We start from the raw sequence: 18,246 nt of genomic DNA, 5'->3' as shown, positions 1-18,246 counted from the left end.
GCAGCTTGTCGCAATTCACCAAAATCTAATCCTGGATTTTAAAAAAATGCTTGCCCCTTCTTAGTGTTTCATGCTAAGAATCGAAATAAAAACTTTTTTCATGTTGTGTTAATAAAGACTAAAAATCAGCTAGGGCTTCCCTATTGGTTTTATTCTATTTATATCCTGCCCTTTTTCCCAAGGTGGCATAATATTAGATAATACTGTGTATGCACGACAGATCTTGTGGCTGAACAACTTTGCCATCTTTGAGGGTCACTTCTGAAACTACTGCTTAATTGATATCCCCCATGAGACCCAGTCCGTGACGTAGCTGTTTATCAGTGTCATTCATGGTCAGGTGTAGGCCTAGGCCATTTGAAAGGTGAACCTGAGAATCATCTAACCATTCTCAAGTGATGTTGGAATTAGATAAATAATAATAATAATAATTTTTTATTTATACCCCGCCCTCCCCAGTGAGAGCCAGGCTCAGGGCGTCTGACATCAATAATGTTACAATAAAATGTAAAAGAAAGAAAAACAATTGATTAAAATGCAGATTAAAATACAATTTAGATTTAAAAAATGGTTTTAAAATGCAGCCTCATTTTAAAATGGCCCAGATCAAAACCCAAAGGCCAGGTGGAACAGCTCCGTCTTGCAGGCCCTGCGGAAAGATGTCAAATCCCACAGGGCCCTGGTCTCCTGTGAGAGAGCGTTCCACCAAGTCGGGGCCAATACTGAAAAGGCCCTGGCCCTAGTTGAGGCCAATCTAGCCACCTTATGGCTCGGGATCTCCAAAATATTGTTATTTGTGGACCTTAAGGTCCTCCGCAGGGCATACCAGGAGAGGCGGTCCCGTAGGTACGAGAAATGGATTCCCATCAGATACTGGTCCTAAAAAAAGTGCTGAGTAAAATAAGCAGCTGTCACTTAAGAGAGCATTTTTTGCCTTTCTTTGTTGTTTTCTCTTTCTCTGCCAGGTTCCCGTCCCCCAAGCTGCCATCATGGAAGATATTGAGCAGTGGCTCTCTACTGATGTGGTAAGTAACATAGCCAAAGCACATACTTGTTAGTGATGGCTGATTATGAACGTACTTATTAGGTGAGTGGTAGAGCCTAAAACCCCAAAGAGCTGCCACCAGTCAATATCTACAGTACTGAGTTAAATGGACCAGTGGTCTGACATGGTATGAGGCCAGTTTTCTATTTTTAAATATCTGTAATAGATGCTCAGCAGAGCTACCTGGAATCAGCCTTTGGGTGTTCTGACTCTGGAGTTGGGGTCCTAGCTCAGGGGTAAAGCACATCAGAAGGTCACAGTTTCACATCCCTGGCATCTCCATGTAGGGCTGGAAGATGCCTGTTGGAAACCTCCAGATGTTGTTTCAAACTCACATCATCTCTGATCATTGGCCACGCTGGCTGGGGCTGATGGGAGTTGGAGTCCAACAACATCTGGAAGGCACTACATTGCCTGCCTCTGCGGCAAACTTCACTGAGCTACATGCATCAGTGGTCTGGCATGTCATTATGCAGTTTCCTTTGCTTCTAATGCCCCTTCCCATTCTTACTACTTTGCAAACTACTATAAGCACCTGATGCTTGCGGTATATTGAGCTAAGGTGTGGTTTGCATCGCCACACTATCTGCCATGGGTCATTTCATTTCCACACACCGCAGTCCAGGGTTACATCATCATAAACCCCAAACATGACCTGAGTTTTCAATTCTCAGATAACTAGTTTGCCATGAACAAAATGCAGGCAAAACATAGCTGAAGCTGCCTGCCACAGGAAAGTTAGTTGTGTGAATCAGCCTCCTCATTTACTGGCTAAAACAGGGTCTGCTTTTTCCACTGCCCTGGAGTCTTGTCTGTTCTGACGTTGGTGTAGAACTAATTTCGCTGCATTTCATCCTTTCTGAAAGGCAATGGCTGTTGTTTGACTAAAATGGTAGTTTGGGGAAGTAGACTTTTGCTATTCATATGTCATCCTGTTTCTGCCTTAAAATGCTATCTGTTTCTACTGGTATGGGTGATGGAAACCAAGGTGAGTAAGCACACACTAGATCCCTGGCCCAATAAAAATGGAATTTTCTGTCCATGTAATTAAGCCCTGCACATTTTCATATGATCTGCCATAATTTCCACACTTCCTTGTGTTCTCTTTTCTCAGGGAAACGACACAGTGGATCCAAAGGGAGTCACCAGCGAAGGCAAGTTGCTAGCAGACCCTGTGCCCTGCCTTTGAGGGTTACGTTTCCAATGAATTCTTGCAGGCATGGGATGTTGTCTGCTGATTGATTCCATGTCTACTCATTTATATATATATTTTAAAAAAAACATTTTCTATGAATGAGCAATCTGTGCAAATGGCTTCTCAATCTTTGGGATTTCTGAAAAATCCCAAAATGTGGCTCTCCTTGCACAGGTCTGTTGGGATGTATTGCTTCCATGTTTATTCATGTAGAAATGTCCTGCATGAAGGTGTTGTGTTTATAATTGGCACCCCTGAACAGTGAATGTGAACTATCAATCTCCAAAGATATCTGGAATTACACATTTTCCAGTCCATGGAAACGATTACATAAGAAGCAATGCTCAGGGCTCTTCCAACTCTGATTTGATTCCTCCTTCTCCCTTTTCTTCTTCCTTGCCAGAGTTCGACAAGTTCCTGGAAGAGCGAGCAAAAGTGGCAGAACGGCTGCCTACACTTCCCAGTCCCCCGACTGGAGCTCCTTCCTCCAACAGCAGCTCTGGCCCTCCGCGGAAGAAGGACAAAGAAGAGGAGGCGATGTTTGCTTTATGAACCCTACTGTGGACTGGTGTGCTGTGGTTTCAAGAGGACCTGTGTGCTGCACTGCACTCCTCTTTCTTGGGGTGGGAGAGGAGGGAAGCGAAAGGAGAGAGTGTTGGGGAAGAGAGACCTTTCTCCCACCCCCCTTTCCTCTCCTCCTGCCTCCTTTTCTAGGCTGCTTTGGGGTTAGATTAAGCATTGCTGCATTTGGGGGCGCAAGAGAGAAACAAGCGGGAAGGGTTTGCAGAGCTGCCAAATGGGTCGCCCGGTGAGTCGGCGGGCTTGGGGTTCCTCCTTTGTGGGCAAGACAGTTTCGTTGTTCCTTTCCTGATGAAGAGACTATTAAGAATCCGTGCTGGAAATAGCTAGTGGGATCTGTAGTTTCTTACCAGCCCTATAGGCAGCTGCACTGCGTTGTAAAACCGAGCAGCTCCCCTCTCGTCTATGTCTTTTCCATCCTTTGCCCTCCCCTGGCTGAGCAGGAACAGCGGAAACCCTTTTTAATGACCAGAGAACACTTTTGGGAGTAGGGTAACAACCCCAGTGGGCCTCTGTTATAACACTGCCTATTGCGTAAGGACTGCTTTGAGAACACGCAAGTTCACTGTAGCCAGCCCAGGTACCTGTCTTATGAAGCAACACAGGGAAGAAGGCACATGTCTTCTCAGTGGTACCAAATCCTTCTAAAACTGGGTTCTTCCTGCCTCCTAAACAGGAACATCCAGGAGGCAGCCTCTTCTGAAATTAATTCATACGGCCCCCCATTGATCATGATCTCTCTTTCCCTGCCATAACCTTCCCTTAGAGCTCCTCCTCCTCACAAGCTATCCCTCTTCGCTGCAGAGGCTGGACACTTTTTGTGCATTATCAGAAAACACACCAAGGAAACAGCGTTCACTGTGTTAATGGGTGGAGCTCGTTGGGGTGAAATACTGAATTATTCCATGTAACTGGGAGACTTGCCTTTTATATTCCTTATTAAAGACAATATTTGACTTCACTAGAGATGTGCGTGCTTTCACTGACGTTTGGGCCTTGGATCCTGGGGTAAAATGCCATCTTGCAAGGTGGGGAAGTGGAGGAGCAGGAGAAGATTATGGGCTTCTGAGCAAGAAGAGATGGTGGCTCTGTATCCTCAACAGAGTCCTGTCTGGGATGGCAGTGGAAGGAAAGGAACAGTGGTGCTCTTGCTGGTATCAGACACCATCTGTATTTACTACTAGAGCCATCACATCCAAACTAAAAATAATTTCTCTCTCACTTTCACTATTTTATTTCATTTCAAAGTTACACTTCATCACTCAACAGTTATAATCCTGTTCTACAACATTGATGAATTCCCACTCACCCAACCTCGGTGTTTATAATTGCAATTACATGAAATTGCATTTTAAAAATTCCATCATACCCAGTTTCATCCTTTTAAACAAAGTTCTTATATGTTCTGCTATTCTTTTTTTTTCTTAGACTTCAAACCCCACTGTGGACTTTGCATATGAGAAGTTTTATTTTAGATAGACCAGAGAAGGTTTCCAGTCCTCCTTGAAAGATTCTAAACTTGTGACTCTTACCACCGCTACCAGTTTTGCCATCTCTGTGTATTCCATGATTTTCATCAGCCATTACTCCTGATTTAAAAAATTGTAGGCCTGGAGAGCATAAGATTTCTGTCCTGCCTCTGTCCAGCCAGAGCTTTCCATTCATGACTGGATGTTCCCTGTGGTGGGGATGGAGGGGCCAAGCCACAGTGCCTCTTAAAATGACTCTAGGAACTGGTCTTCCACTAAGCCATTCCACCAGGCACCATCGCCAGTGCTTAGGGACAGGGTTCAGGGAAAGCCAATGTTCACTGGCAGCAGCTTCATCTTTTTATACTTTTCTCACACACAAAAGTACTTCTCTTTAGAGCTGGAAACCCAATAAATCAGTGTACAGAGTGTACATAATGTTACACATTATTTCACTATATGTAGGCACACCACCATATGCTAGGAGCTATTGGCCAATCACAACTTATCCACATGCATAAGTGCTGGGAAATACATCCAAGTAAGATTGCCACTTCTTGTGACAGACAGGCAAGTTTCGCACTTTTTCTCTATGCAGAAATCTTGCTTGTCCTTTGTCCATGTAAAAGAGCTTGCTTCCAAAATAAAGAGACCAGCAGAGGTCAGCAGAGCTGTACTATGCACAGAGCAGCATACTGTTCTTGGACAACTCCTTACAGTTCTTGGTCTTCCTGGTCTTATGGATTACCTTGCATATGATTGTGTGCCTATTTTGCGTTTCAGGCAAGCCATTGCAGGATTTTTATGTTCTAAAAATGTTTAAGACTACTTTCTCCAAGCTGGGGGAAACCGCTCCTGTGCTATTTCTGCCTTGTAAATAATTTTTGAAGGTACAAGAGCTCTACCAGAAAATAGAGGCAGCAGTAGCCTCTTTGACTGCTGAGCAATGCTTGACGTGTCACAGCGCAAGTTTCAGAAAGCAGAAGCAAAACTGCAAATGTCATTTTGAAATATTAAGCAATTTTATAATATAGAAAAGCTGGCTCATTCTTTTGAGGGTAACTACAGTTTTCTAACACTGGTTGCATTCACATAAGGGGCAATCCTTTAGGAGCTTTGCATTTAATACTTTGGGTACAAATATATGATTACAGTAATTGGGATAATATGAAAAGGCAGTTAAGTTTCACCCTAAATGTTGATGTGCCAATGTTGGGCTACTTTCCAACTCTACCATTCTATGATTCTGTAAACATTGGGCAAAGCAATTCTATACTCGCATTGTTCTGGCACCAGAGATGTGTTGTTACAGGGTTGATAGAACTACTGCTGCTGTATCCAATGGTCCGGTTCACACAGAATGCTAAACCATGGTTCATTAAATCATAACTTAGTGTTACGTGCCCAGTGGTTTAACTGTGCTTTGTTTACTGGCAACAAACCATGATAAAAAGCCATGGGTCATTGGTGGCTTGCGAGCTTTAGTTTGTTTTAACTATGGCTTCATGATACATGTGAACCCAGCATCCTTCCTTCGCTGTCCTTTGTCCAGACACCCACCAAAGACGAGTACATTAGCTGGAAAAGAAACTTTTGGAGAGAAGCAATGGTTTGTCTCTGGGATATAACTCATGGTTATCTCCTGGTTTGTACAACAAACAGTAACAGTTCAGAATACATAATGGGCCTGAGTGAGGGCAGGGGTGTGTCAGAGGGCACAAAATCACACTTCTCTCCGGCTCAGAGTGACTAAGAGGGAAAGCAGTGAGCAGAGGGGAAGAGAGGGTCCTGCACACACCCAACTTTAAATGTAGCAACCAGCATAAGAGGGAACATTAAAGACCTGGGGAAGCCTAAAGGTCTTAGCCTGGCATGTAAAGACTGACCACAAATGTGCCAGACATGTCTTCCCAAGAAGAGCATTCCATAGAACTTAGATTTAAAATAGCAAAATATTTTTTCCCCTGGTTTCTAAGAGTATGACCTTTGATTTTCTGCCTTCTAAGAGATATAATAGACAAGTAGAGACCCAACAGCTTTATTTGAGAAATCGGAACTTCCCCAATTCAAATGAAAATCTTAAGAAATCTTACATGCAAACAACAGGGACATGCCTATTCCACTTTGGTTTGCTGCGCTTTCTGATTTATTCCCTCCATTCAGCTGTTACGCATTTCATTCGATCTCAGTCTCTTCTACGTATGCTGTGGTCTAAACCACTGAGCCTCTCAGGCTTGCCAATCAGAAGGTCGGCGGTTCAAATCCCCGAAACAGGGTGAGCTCCTGTTGCTCTGTCCCAGCTTCTACCAACCTAGCAGTTCAAAAGCATACCAGTGCAAGTAGATAAATAGGTACCTCTATGGTGGGAAGGTAAACAGCATTTCCGTGTGCTCTGGCACTTGTCACAGTCCTCCGTGTGCCAGTAGCAGTTTAGTAATGCTGGCCACATGACCCGGAAAGCTATCTATGGACAAATGCCAGCTCCCTCGGCCTGAAAAGCGAAATGAGTGCCGCACCCCATAGTTGCCTTTGACTGGACTTAAACATACAGGGGTCCTTTACCTTTACCTATATATGCAAGAGATTGAGGTGGTACAATTTGAAAAGAGTTGAATGGTCCGCACCATTTCAGACTTCAGGCCTTACGACTTCCCTCCCCTGCAGTCTAAAGTGGAACAGTCTACTCTAGGCACACCAGACTAACCCATTTTGCTCCAGTCCTAAATACCGGATATTTATCTTCTTGCTTTTCAGAAGCAGAGGCATCTCTTGGGGAGTGCAGCCAATGCAATTGCACTGGGCATGGAATTTCTGGGACGTTGGAACAGGCTCTGCCACTATTCCTCCAATGGAAGGCAAGAGGCATTGGGGAGGGGGCAGATTTTGGCATCACACCAACATCTGAGATGCCAACGTCTGCCACTGTTAGAAGTGCTGAGAATATCTGAGTGGAACTGGAACTCAATAGAAACTGCTGATAGTATCAACTTTTGTGGCATCTTCCCTTGCGTTTTCGCATAACTGCTGCTTGTAGCGGAAATGATTTCCTCTTATTATTTTTGCCAGTGGAACCCTTAGGGCTGAGTTCACATGACCGTTTTTAACCCACAGTAAGGTCATTTCCCCCTCGATTAGTTGACCAAGCCTCAAGGTGAGCAGTTAAGAGTTAACAGAGAAAGTCCAAGAATTAGAGCCATTCTATAGTCTGGAGTCCAAATGGGAGGGCAAAAGAAGAAGGAAAGACAAGAAGAAGTTTAACTGCAGGGACAACACAAGAAGTGAGGTCCAGAAAAAATCTGGAGGATAAAGCTCTCAGAGGCTACTAGCTTTGATGGCTATGTTCCAACTCTACTAAATGGCAGGCACTGGGAATCACAGGGGAAATGCTTTGCTCCCAGGTCCTGCTTTGGGGCTTCCCATAGGCATCTGATTGGCCACTGTGAGAACAGGATGCTGGACTAGACGGGCCATTGGCCTAACCCTGCAGGGCTCATCTTATGTTCTTACAGTCCACGGTCCAGACAGGCATGGTCTAGTGACCATCATGATGGCAGAGTATAGAGATGTTGTTCTACCACTCCGAGCCTGGAACAGAAGACTTTGAAACCTGACCTTCCAAGGCTTCACCCAGAACACACAAGATACCTGTGTGGCTGTCATATTTCATCTTACTTGTGAAGCTTACTCACATATACATTTACTCTGGAGGAGTTGCTCCTCAGGCACACACTTGATCTTCTAGCTGAGTCTTCACCTTTACTGGCTTGAGAGCAGTACATGTGAAAAGGATCTAGGAGTCTTGGTAGACCACAAACTTGACATGAGTCAACAGTGTGATGCAGCAGCTAAAAAAGCCAATGCAATTCTGGGCTGCATCAATAGGAGTATAGCATCTAGATCTAGGGAAGTAATAGTACCACTGTATTCTGCTCTGGTCAGACCTCACCTGGAGTACTGTGTCTAGTTCTGGGCACCACAGTTCAAGAAGGATACTGACAAGCTGGAACGTGTCCAGAAGAGGGCAACCAAAATGGTCAAAGGCCTGGAAACGATGCCTTATGAGGAACGGCTTAGGGAGCTGGGTATGTTTAGCCTGGAGAAGAGAAGGTTAAGGGGTGATATGATAGCCATGTTCAAATATATAAAAGGATGTCATATAGAGGAGGGAGAAAGGTTGTTTTCTGCTGCTCCGGAGAAGTGGACACGGAGCAATGGATTCAAACTACAAGAAAGAAGATTCAACCTAAACATTAGGAAGAACTTCCTGACAGTAAGAGCTGTTCGGCAGTGGAATTTGCTGCCAAGGAGTGTGGTGGAGTCTCCTTCTTTGGAGGTCTTTAAGCAGAGGCTTGACAGGCATATGCCAAGAATGCTTTGATGGTGTTTCCTGCTTGGCAGGGGGTTGGACTGGATGGCCCTTGTGGTCTCTTCCAACTATGATTCTAAGTGCCTGTGCTCCTTAGGATTTGACAGCTGTTCAGCTTCTCCTGCTGAGTCTGTGAAATGGCTATCTATCTTTGTCTTGAGGAAGAGGCTGAGCGGCAGTGACCCCTGAAGTCCCCGGATTCCCCTGCTGTGCCTCACAATCCTTTGACACAGGTTGCTCCTTTGTGCTATCTGCCTCAAGCAGCTCCAAGTCAACTTCCAAAGAGGATTCCTCCAGTGGGGAGGTGTAACAACATGATCCTTATGTATTGTACAGGATTAGTGCCGGGGGGGGGGGGGCAGGGGGATAAGGAGTTAGGACCAATGGGTGCTCTGCTATTCATCCCCATGTACCAACTCTTCCTATTAGCTGACTCCTTTTACTGACCCATAAAAAAACCCACATCAGTCTGGAAGAGCCCTTCAGCCATATTTTCTGCATTATGAGTTCCAGCTACAAAACAACATCACAATATACAAAGAAAGAACTAATGGTCTGAATTGTGCTGACTAACCCTCTCAAGAACCTTCCAAGTCATGCATCTGTCTCTACATCTTGCTGTGTCATGGTAGGCTTTGTTCGCCTCTCCGCACTTGCTGAGTTAGCGTTCCGGTCTTGAGGCCACTTTTGCTGAGTCACTGTGGTGGGAACATGTGAGCCTGTATTGAATCAAATGGTTTCCTGCTGCTTTTCCTGAGATTGCAGCAGCTTGTATGCATTGGCTCACATCCCTTCTTCTTCTTTTTTAAACCCTCAGAATGATCTGGAAAGAACTATTTTTCCAAGCGATCTGACTGCTGTGCCTTTAACTCTTTCTGTTCCTTAATGACTACTCCAGGGGAAGGAAGTATGAATAATACATTCCCTTACTACACTTATTTCTTACACAGAGTTTTCACCCTGTTGTGTTCTCTGTTGAAATAAAGTAGATTTATTTTTTTAAAAAACCATGAGATGGGTTGTATTGGTTTATAAGCTGGCAAACTTCCAAACCTAATGCAAGGCAGTATGAGGAGGAACAGTAAGCTTTCTAAAAGATTCTGAACTTGTTAAGAAAGATGGCTATACAGATTTACTAAGCAATGTCATGACTTTTGTGACTCTCTGGTTAGGTCATGTCTAATATGTCCCTGAATTTGGGACAAGTCAAATAGTACAGTTTTGTTTTGTTTTTAAGAACATGTTTGCTCAGCTGGCATGAAAGAGGGAGAGATCGGCAGCAACGTTTTATCCAGCCACCATTGCCATCTAGGTAAACCAACAGCTCATTCTGTGTTCTCAACAGATGCAATTAAAGAGCCAGTGAAAATTGGGGTGGCTAGGCGTTAGAAATCCAATTCAGTTCACATCTAAACATGAATCTACCTCATTTGCCCTTTCTGAAACAATGCATGACCTTAAACACACCCGTTCTTCAAAAGTGGCACTTTCTTCTGACGAAATACATACACTAAAGTGTGCATGTGATGTCCATAAGCAGCCTGGAAATTAGCAGAAAAACACTCCAAGAAAAACATGAACACTAAGATGAAATGCTAATTAATAGAACTCAAAAATAATGCAATTTGAACAAATGAAACATAAAACAAATAGAACTTTCAACAAACAAGAAAAGGCAAATGAACCTTCTCCTCCCCCACAAAATAATGACCATATTTTATTCTCGCATCTCTTACCCCTGCTTTTAGCCAAGTTGTTAATCTGAGAAGACAAGAAAGCCATACTATACACATTTTCCTGGGGGTGAGTCCTATTTAACTGAATAGGACTTGCTTCTTAGTAAACATGCTTAGGATTGCACTGTAAGAGCCAGAAGTGTATGTTACTATTTCAAAAGCACCGAAGGCAGATCTCTTAGCCCCAGTTCATTTTTTCCACTTTCCAGCTCACAGCAAAAGCTTTTGCCTGGTTACGTTCTGTTCAGTGGGGCTAAAGTCCCAAGTAAGTGTCTGTAGAGCTGAAGCCTAAATGTCCAGAGAAATTCCCTATCCTCAAGAACAATGCCTATTATATCTTCAGAGCACAGCCCTGAAGGACAGTTTCCTGCATTGTGTGTCAGTCCAGCTTTTGTCATATACTGTATGTTAATAAGACGAGTCACTGGTGTGTATGTGTGTGTACATCAGCAAGGGGAGGGCTCATTCCAGAGATGTCTCGTATGCACTTGCATCGCACAAGTAATAATTACCTGGGACTCATTGTGTGCTCTCTTCTCATCCAGATGCATCATTAATACTGCAATTAGGAACAAGGTCATTTCTGGCATATCAGAGATGCTTTTTGTTTTTGAGCCTGCCTAAGGATAGTGTTCCTTGGTATGGCAGGACAAGCAGTAGTTAAAGGAGTCACAACCACCTGACCTCCAGTTTGCAGTGGAACAGCTTCCTGATTTCATAGAATCATTGAATTGGAGAGTTGGAAGGGACCACAAGGGCCATCTAGGCCAGCTCCCTGCAATGCAGGAATATTTTGCCCAACATGGGGCTCGAACCCACAACCCGGAGATTAAGAGTCTCATGCTCTACCAACTGAGCAGGGTTACTGGCCTCCCTTGGAGCCCTTTAGAACTCACTATGCTCCTTCCCATTCCAATGACTTTCCTGATCTCACACCTACACAAAAATGAGTCTTGCCTATCAAGCTGCCTTTGTGATCTGTGGCAGTTCCAAGCCAATGACTGATTGACTTGAATTCAGTCTTAGGCTCTGTATTCACATCTGCTGTGAGTCTAGTTCAGAACCACATGTCCTCCCATCTAAACTGAGTCAGACGCTCTGAAACCTATATGATCTCTAGTGATTGACAAATATCATACAGGTGAACCAACAGATCACCATCTATTTTCATTTAATCAAAATAATTTGGGCAGGCATAGTGTGTATGCATTGGGGCTTCAGGCCAGATACAGCAATCTGGCCAATTTTATTCTGACCGGTAGCTGCCAACCCAGTCTGTTGCAGTACTATTCTGTTCTGACTGGTAACAGCTCTCTGGCAGCTAAGGGGGAAATACTTCCATGTCCCCTGCTACCTGATCCTTCTAAGCCAGGGACTGAACCTCGAACCTTCTGTGTGCAAAAAAAGGGAGAGCTTTCTACTAAGCTATGTGGTCCCTCCAGGAGTGGCTCATCCCATGGTGCAGAACAGCAACAATAGCTTCCCAGCAGTGGTACTGTTGGCACTTAACCAGGAGGGGAGGACTGAGGTGGTGGCAAGGTCAAAACTGAGAAGATGCACTAGAACAGGCATCCCCAAACTGCGGCCCTCCAGGTGTTTTGGCCTACCCATGATCCCTAGCTAACAGGACCAGTGGTCAGAGAAGATGGGAAATGTAGTCCAAAAGATCTGGAGGCCAAAGTTTGGGGATGCCTGCACTAGAAGAACCTATTGGGTGCTCCCACAAGTGCATCCACACAGCTTCCTCTCAGTAAGTGGCAGCAACATTGCTGCTGGGAGACTATTAATGCAGCTGTGACCCACCTAGTGAGCCACGCCCGGGTCTTTTTCTCCCAAACAGGAAGCTCATTGTCAAGGTATCAAACCACTTTTGCAAGTGGCGGTGCTGGCTGCTATCCTAACAGGAGATGTTCTTGTGGCTGCTTTTAACATGTGTATGTCACAGCAGGCTGCAAAGTGGCTTGGCTAGATTAATTTCCTGAGGGGAAAACGCTGCTGGTTTTGTGCAAATGAAAGAAACCAAGGGAAGGCATTGCAAGGATGCGTGTGGTGCTCTGCTAAGGTCCCAGGAACTATTAGAACATGGACCATAATGACTGAAACTATAGCTGTGTTCAGGTGGTTGGCACCATGAACACCTGTCTGATCCTGAACACCCCCTTGCACATCAACCGTGCCGACTCCAGTCTCCAGGTGGTCTGAAGGGAGATCGTCAGTGCACTTAGCTGAAAACATTAAGAATCTCTGAATGTGTGAAGATCAGGAGTGGAGAGATGGGTCCAATGTACATGAGGACATTGGGGTGAAGCTAGCACACTTTGTGTCCTCACACATTTTGCTGAATGGGGTTCTAGAGCAAGTGCCAAAGTACAGGACTATGATGGAAAGGGAGATTGAGAGAAGCACATCAGGAAACACTATTGTTGTGGTATGGGACTGAAGGGGAAACTTTCCAATGTGCAAATTGGGGATCCATTGGCCATTACTAATACAAGCATTTCCCAAAGATTTGATGACTTGGAGCAAGAAGGTGCTAATCCACAACTTTCCTGATTTGAAAGCTCCTCTCTCCTCTCTACACTGTGAGAATAAGAGACCAGGTACAGCCTCTTACACCCTGATCTAACCATGTTTATTCATAAATCCAATTTATTTCCCCATAATTTACTTTCAAGTAGATGAGCTTGGGAATTCAGCCATGATATGGAAAACTGCAACCAGTAACAAACATACTCTATCAAATGGTCTATATTTCATGGAATGCATTGCTTAATGTTTGACCAAATGGATTACATTAAAGATCATTTGTAGGTTTATCATGAACTGGAGGAGACAGACAAGCACTGAGTAGGTACACAGTTTGCCATGTAAAGTGGGGTATGTTGTAACCCAGGCATCCCCAAACTTCGGCCCTCCAGATGTTTTGGACTACAATTCCCATCATCCCTGACCACTGGTCCTGTTAGCTAGGGATCATGGGAGTTGTAGGCCAAAATCTGGAGGGCCGCAGTTTGGGGATGCCTGTTGTAACCTCTGCTCTACTCAGCAGTTCTGGCAGATTTAATTATCATGATAGATAGAAAGCTGATTGCTTTGAATGCCAGCTTTTATTTTCAGCACAATCTGCTACACAAATATCTAATGGGAAATGTCCTTGGAATTCCTCAGTGTTTTCCTGGCATATGAACCATGACATCAAGCTCAAAGTTTGATCTGTCTGTAGAAAAAGCAAACGACTGCCCCATAAGAGTATAACATGTGAGTTGCCTGGCTGTGGGCAAACATAACTGTGCTACCAAAGCACTTGTGAAACTAGTTTTGCTTTATTAATTGTTGAATTCACTCAGTTATTGTTAACCTTTGTCCATTCCCTCTTACATTTCCCTTGCACTGACAAGGAGGCCTTTCAGCCTCTACAAACAAATCTGTTATCGCTTTCAGAAAAGCTGTTGCTTTTTCCTGTTGCACACAGCTGTACATTCTGTTTTCTGATTCAGCATTTCCTTTTGAGGCTTTAGCAGCACATTTTGCTGTGTCACGACGTTCCCTTATAAGGAAGGCATTGCTTTTGCTGAGTAATACACGCATCCCTCCCCGAGACTAACCTCTGGCGTTGTTCCCTGAAACTGGAAAAAACACAGCCAGTCTCGGAGGTAACTTAAGGCTGACTTTCAGATTTACTGTCATGTGCTATAACTGGCATTGCCGTTGCATGTAAGTCTTAGTGTACAGTCCAGAAACATCTAACCTTGTAACAATGGTGAAGCTAAGGAAATAGGGACCAGGGAAGTCTTTAAATGAAAACCCAATGTAAGCAATCTTAAGCTTTCTAAAGGAAAAACAGACTATAATGATAATTTAGGAAAATATTATTGTGCAGAAATACTTCAACGCTATTGTTGAACCAACCATTGTGACCATTTTTTTCTAGAGACCTGCCAGATTTAGAATAATAGAATTGTAGAGTTGGAAAGGACCATGAGAGCCAGTGTGGTGTAGTGGTTAAGAGCGGTGGACTCGTAATCTGGGGAACCTGGTTCGCGTCTCTGCTCCTCCACATGCAGCTGCTGGGTGACCTTGGGCTAGTCACACTTCTCTGAAGTCTCTCTGCCCCATTCACCTTACAGAGTGTTTGTGGTGGGGGAGGAAGGGAAAGGAGAATGTGAGATGCTTTGAGACTCCTTAGGGTAGTGATAAAGCGGGATATCAAATCCAAACTCTTCTTCTTCTTCTTCTTCTTCTTCTTCTTCTTCTTCTTCTTCTTCTTCTTCTTCTTCTTCTTCTTCTTCTTCTTCTTCTTCTTCTTCTTCTTCTTCTTCTTCTTCTTCTTCTTCTTCTTCTTCTTCTTCTCCAACCCCTGCAATGCAAGAATCTTTTGCCCAACATGGGGCTCGAATCTCATGCTTTACCAACTGGATTTATTTTATTTTTATTTATGGTAAGGTGCTGTGCCTTCAACAACTAGATGAGGGGAGAAAGTTCAGCAAAGCAATAGGTACTGTTGAGCATCGTGGGGTGGGTTTTTTTTGTGATACTGGGAGTCACCAAAGGCATACATGCTGTTCACTGAGCATACTATCTGATCACTGCTTTGCGTTGTGGTGTATATCTTTCTGTCACACAAAAACCGCTGGTTGGTGCAGGTGGAAATAGGCATATTTCCTCAACTCCTGGTGATCCTAAAGTCTGCGCAGTAGGCTGGTTTCTACACAGACTCACATACTCCTCTCTAAGCTTCCATCCAGGCAAGCAAGAAGAATTGTTAGAGTTCAGAGACCCATTCTAGCTGGGCATAAACATGCAAAGGGGCTGGAAAGAAGGGCCAGTTAGGGGAGTCCCGAGGGCCAGCAGAGAAGCATATGCATAGCCAGGATTTGGGGGGGGCAGGACTTTCTTACAGGGACGCGGGTGGCGCTGTGGGTTAAACCACAGAGCCTAGGGCTTGCCGATCAGAAGGTCGGCGGTTCGAATCCCCGCAATGGGGTGAGCTCCCGTTGCTCGGTCCCAGCTCCTGCCAACCTAGCAGTTCGAAAGCACGTCAAAGTGGAAGTAGATAAATAGTTACCACTCCAAGCGGAAAGGTAAACGGCGTTTCCATGTGCTGCTCTGGTTCGCCAGAAGCGGCTTAGTCATGCTGGCCACATGACCTGGAAGCTGTATGCCGGCTCCCTCAGCCAATAACTCGAGATGAGCGCCACAACCCCGGAGTCGGTCACGACTGGACCTAATGGTCAGGCGTCCCTTTACCTTTACCTTTAGGACTTTGTTAGGGGGCAGAACCGTCATGATTGGTCAGTTATTTAAGTATTTCTATTGTTTTATTTGATCTAGAGGGGCAGCTGCCCATGCAGAGAAGCTTCAAGAACTTCATTTGCCCCCCACCCCCCAGACCTGAGGTTCCCATCCCCCGTGTGCCTACACCACACTGGAATTATTCTTAAATCCTGATAAATGTGGGGTGTTTGTGACAGCACAGGTTTTATACCCTATTTCCCCCATACTGCTCTTTCTCTGTCCCTACATATTGAATGGGAAAACTGCTGTCACATTGAACATCTTGGACAGCCGTGATGAATAGATGCCAGTGAAACACCAGTGAAAACATGATGGAGCTCTGTGAGGTAAATCCGATGCCTGAAAGCGAATGTTATGTGAGTCAAGTGAACTGTGAGGAAGGCTGTCATTTGTAGGCTCTGATCACTGCTCCTGCTCCTAAACTGGAATCTCTCCAGAACTTCATGGTAATTGTCCTTCACGGTCATTCTCACATGGAACCATTAGACAGTCATCAGCCTATATGGTACTTCGCTATATCAGCTCATAGAATGCATCAGCCTCTTGTGACATCTCGTGCTGTTATATAATTATTTTACTTTATACGCAAAACGAGCACAGTGGCGGAACTGCTTGCCACATTTTGGCGCCTCAGGCAAATGACAAGATGGCGCCTCCTTTCATTCCATGTAAAAAAAAAAAAAATTGGCCAGAATGGCATTGGAATCTGACATCGACACAGGGAATGAATGGGACAGCATCTCTCAGCACTGCACATGGCTAGCTAGTCATGCAACAGACCTGAGCGCATTCATTATGGTGTTCTGGAATGCTCTGCTTGTGTCCAGAGAAGAAAAGTGAAGCTGCGAAGAAGCTTGACTGAGTCAGCTGCAGTGTCAACACATTTACCTTTCCCAAACTTCCAGCCACTTGGCTCAAAATGCCTTCTTCTTAAGCCAAAACAAATGAAAACGCACACCGCCAGCTAGCCATTTTCTACATGTCAGGTCTGGAGAGGCCCTGCATCTACGTTGGACCAATTAGTCAAAGAACCACCATATATTTCGATGTCACTTACCATTCCATGGTTCCCATCATTAATTTCTGGCAAGTGTTGCCACCTTTCTTATCTGCCCTTGCTCCTGTACTTTTCACAACAGCTTGATCTGCAGATAGCATGCCGTAGTACTTCATGCCATGATAAGCATCTCCTACTTATTTTCAAGAGCACAATAGCCTTAGCCTTAGTGGAACAGACCAAAGGTCTTCCACCTATCCCAGAGATGGGGAACCCTGTGACCCTTCAGATGTTGTTATTGATTCCCAACTCCCATCAATCTCAGTCATCATGGCGAATGGTCAAAGGCGATAGGAGCTGGAGTCTAACAGCATCCAGAGAGCCACAAAATGCCCCACCTCTGAGCTATCCCGATGCTTCAGGAAAGCCTAAAAGCAGGACATGAAGACAATGACCCATTGTTTGTCCCCGACGCAGAGGTTGTACTTCTTCTAAACATCATGGCTAATGGCTTATATTTCTATAGATAAAATTGTAGTAAAAGGAACAAGATCGAGTCAAGCTCATTTCTTCCCTGCCCTGCCCCGGCCAGTTGACAATACTATTCATTGCCTTTTATGATTCAATTATACTTTATTTTCTGAAAATGGCCCATCGGCAGTAGTGCAGATTTTAGACTCTGGGGTTACTAGTCTTAGAAAGCAGGCTTCTGTATTACCAAACATTTTAGGCTGTTAGTACTTTGTTTAAAAATGAATTTATTTTTAAAAAACCCTTTGGTTTCCTCTATTTGCAAAGCTGAGATACAAATACCTCCCCATCCGTCTTCATGACGGGGTTGGTGTGATAGGAATCATCCCCATTGAACTCATGGCCACTCTTGTTCCAAAGTAAACATGCATCGGATCAGGCGGTTAATCAGGGGAAACTGAGGATCTCCTTGCTGCTGGAACAGAGAACCTGGCATCTCCCAGGATGCTTCAGGGTTTCAGGGAGGGGACATTCCCAGCTGTACCCAGAGATGTCATGGATTGAACCTGTGGCTGCAAGGCAGATGCTCTGCTACTGAACTATAGTTCTGAAGGGGGGAAACACAATTAATAAATGAATAATCATATTGATTTTTTAAAAAATACTTAATGCACCGAAAAGCTGTTTCTCCCCAGTGTTTGCATGAAAGCAGTGGCAGATATTCATGAGTCCTTGTACTACATACTTGAGAATATTCCAGGTTAACCTGACTTAGAGGGAAGACAAGGAGTTAAAACCAGCCTGGGCAAAACGCCCAGGATTCTTGAGAGAGATGTCTCTCACTTGACATCCTGTTGTTGTGCTTAGTTGTCAAGCTGCGTCAGCTGACTCTCCCTCCTCCCTCGCTTTCCCAGAGGAGGAAGAAGAGGGACTGGGTTCAGCTTCCTCATCGAGGGGAGTATGTGCGCGTGCACGTGCGTGGTGCAAGAGAACTGTACACCGAGGTCAGATGTTTCCCGGGCTGAGCACGTGACCTCGGAGTAAAAGTATAAAGAAAGATGCGGGGGACCGGACGCCTAACTCAGTAGCTTCT

The 18,246-nt window shown here is 44.6% G+C and overlaps 1 protein-coding gene across 7 annotated transcripts in view; it reads left to right on the top strand.

Annotated features, from left to right (window-relative positions):
- Nucleotides 1-3,780, top strand: part of TOM1 (target of myb1 membrane trafficking protein) — a 32,483-nt gene extending 28,703 nt beyond the window's left edge. For all 7 annotated transcript variants that reach the window (XM_035126698.3, XM_035126696.3, XM_035126697.3 and 4 more), the window contains 3 exons: nucleotides 966-1,025; nucleotides 2,160-2,199; nucleotides 2,644-3,780. In XM_035126698.3, the coding sequence (XP_034982589.3) occupies nucleotides 966-1,025; nucleotides 2,160-2,199; nucleotides 2,644-2,792 (249 nt within the window). In that variant the 3' untranslated portion in view covers nucleotides 2,793-3,780. The remainder of the gene's footprint in view (nucleotides 1-965; nucleotides 1,026-2,159; nucleotides 2,200-2,643) is intronic.
- The last annotated feature ends 14,466 nt before the right edge of the window (nucleotides 3,781-18,246 follow it).

Source organism: Zootoca vivipara, chromosome 9 (assembly GCF_965207765.1).
Source record: "Zootoca vivipara chromosome 9, rZooViv2.hap1.1, whole genome shotgun sequence".
Lineage (NCBI taxonomy): Eukaryota > Metazoa > Chordata > Lepidosauria > Squamata > Lacertidae > Zootoca > Zootoca vivipara.
Note: the sequence above shows the minus strand (reverse complement) of the source record. Positions and strands in the feature narration are given on the sequence as shown.